The 2,581-nt window shown below is 37.2% G+C and overlaps 1 protein-coding gene across 1 annotated transcript; it reads right to left on the bottom strand.

Moving 5' to 3' along the window:
- Window positions 1-662: 662 nt before the first annotated feature.
- Window positions 663-2,322, bottom strand: LOC116141162 (UDP-glycosyltransferase 92A1-like). The gene has a single exon (XM_031426691.1). It carries the CDS (start codon window positions 2,218-2,220, stop codon window positions 751-753), a length of 1,470 nt encoding a protein of 489 aa, XP_031282551.1. The 5' UTR covers window positions 2,221-2,322; the 3' UTR covers window positions 663-750.
- Window positions 2,323-2,581: the final 259 nt, after the last annotated feature.

Below are 2,581 nucleotides of genomic sequence, written 5' to 3' on the forward strand. Positions count from 1 at the left end.
ATAATCCAACATCAGCATGAATTTGAGGCTGCAACCAAAATTATTTATTAGGAAGGAGATTATCGAGATCCAATAAATTTATAATTTAGTTGGTGGATTGGATTACAAGAAGCCTGAACATTTTGAAGCTTTTCTGGCCATTAAATTAATTTTAGGCCTCAAAAATTGAATTTTTATATTGTTCGAATTTATTGATTGTTTAGTCAAAATTGGAGTTCCGGAAATTGGTTTTTTTTCAGGACACTTTTCAAGAGATTCACTCTTTTTTAATATGAAGAATGTGCGGTTTATATAGTTCAAGGTTAGAATTAATAAATATTAAACGTTTTCTTATAAAAGTACATATATATATCACTGTTACTAGGTGGCCGAACAGTCAATTGGGGCTCTTTTATAGATTTTTCAAGAGTTCTTAAGTTTGATTTTCTGTGCTAAAAAATGTGGTCACTAGAACTTTTACCCAGTTAATAATTTTAAGCTTCTAAAAAATTAGTTGAAGTGCACGTAAACTGGTCTAGACATTCTCAGTTATTAAAAAAATAAAAAAAGTACACATATATTCACGAAATCTTATCATAATTCATTGTTAAATCTCAAAGAACACTGACTGATAGGTGTAACCCTTTGCCATTAGAACTAAAAATTAATTGAAGCCAAGAAAATAAACAAGGAAACTCTGCACGGAGAGATCAGGAAAGAGAATACAAAAGATTCATGATCGTTAAAACGATAATTAAAAAAAAAAAGACCTCAGGGTTGGATCTTCTTATTCTCATTAATGCATGCATCCAAGAATTGATCCATGGCTTTCATGGAAGAACCCATAAAATTCTCCTCATCTTTAAGAGCATTCTTAATTATCTCCTTAACCTCCAAAGCTTTCTTCCTAATTTCCTTTCCTTTCTCACTCTCATTCATCACCATCTCAATTTTCGCCACTATTTCCTCATGAAAAACCTCACAACTCCTCCCTCTTGCAACCTCCACACAAACTCCAATCTCCTTCTCCAGCAACTTCACATTATAAAATTGCTCTGCCACCATTGGCCACCCAAGAATCGGCACGCCATAACTTAATGCTTCAACCAAAGAGTTCCACCCACAATGACTCAAAAATGCAGATAAAGATTTATGAGATAAAATCTCCACCTGGGGTGCCCATTTATGAACCAATAGTCCACGCCCCGAGTCTTTGATTCTCTTTTCAAATCCTTCAGGCAGCCATTCATTCGCCTTAAATTCTGAGTTTATGTCAAAACCTAATGGTGGCCTAACAACCCAAATGAAAAATTTCCCACAAGCTTCTAAAGCCATTGCCATTTGAATCATATTTGATGGAGATAGAGTGTTCTGTGATCCAAATGACACATAGAGAACCGAACAAGAAGGTTTTTTGTCAAGCCATTTTTTACATTCCTCCGGGGAGATTCCGAAATCTCTTCTGCTTCGAGCTTGGCTTCCTGGAGCCAATAGAACAGGCCCAATAGGCCAAACCTGACGGCCTAATTTTCTACTAAAATACATCAATCCAAGCTTGTCAATCTCCTCTACTGTGTTGAACAAAATTCCATCAACTTTACTCCAGGGAGAAATCAGCTCTTTCCTTTGAAACGCTGTCGTAGGGTCACTCGCATCCGCAACTCTTAAAACCTCTGACAACTGAGTGACATGAAAGGTAGAAGCTTCAGGAAAATCCGGGAGCATAAATTCATCAGAATCCGTGTTCCGGTGAGGTAGATTTAGCCACAAAGAGTAATAACACGCAGAACCAAAGGCACTACAACTGATGAATATAGCATGAAATATTCCAAACTCTTGAGCTATCTCTTTACACCATCCTAAAAACATATCTGAGATGATGCAAACTGGTTTTTCTCCATTTTGTTCATGAATAAGATTGGAGACAAGTTTCCTGAAATGGGGTTTCAAAGACATAGAAGCTCTAAAGAGAGTGATGAAGTGATGATATGGAAGAGAATCCATGTTTTCAGCGTCAGGAGGGAGGCCGTGATCTGAGCTATTAAAGGGGAGTTCAAGGAGATGAATGGAGGAGTTTGGAGGGAGAGATGAGGTGAGTTTCTTGATATTCAAAGGGGTGTTAACAAAAGTTATGGTGTATTTGTTTGTTTTCTCTATACGAAGGGCTAATGCTAGAAAAGGAATGATATGGCCTTGACCCATGTAGGGAAACATTACTATGTTTTGTTTTGGTTCCGCCATTGTTGTTGTTGTTTCAAGGTTCAGAGAGTAAGAAGTGGCGGAGAAGGATGAAGATGACAGGAATATTTGCGTGCGGTATACATAAATTAAGCTTTGGTAAGTTTTTTCACCCTCTTTGTTTTAGAAATTAACAATGTCACCCCTTTCTCGATTAACCTTCCCTTCTGACTTGGGATGAAAACCACATTACAGATGGCCCCCATGTCATTTGGGCTGAGGATCAAGATCCAGAATTCAAGGATGAGCATAAGATTGTGTATTCAGCTTGACGTCACCAATAATATTCGAATTATACCCAAAGAAACTTTTTAATACTGGTGACACCCAATGTTTTCAAAAGGTGTTACAATCTCATGAGACT

Source organism: Pistacia vera, unplaced genomic scaffold (genome assembly GCF_008641045.1).
Source record: "Pistacia vera cultivar Batoury unplaced genomic scaffold, PisVer_v2 Contig393, whole genome shotgun sequence".
NCBI classification, from domain to species: domain Eukaryota; kingdom Viridiplantae; phylum Streptophyta; class Magnoliopsida; order Sapindales; family Anacardiaceae; genus Pistacia; species Pistacia vera.

Coding starts and splice junctions, on each gene's coding strand:
- LOC116141162 (XM_031426691.1), bottom strand. CDS start 2,220: ATGGCGGAACCAAAACAAAACATAGTAATGTTTCCCTACATGGGTCAA.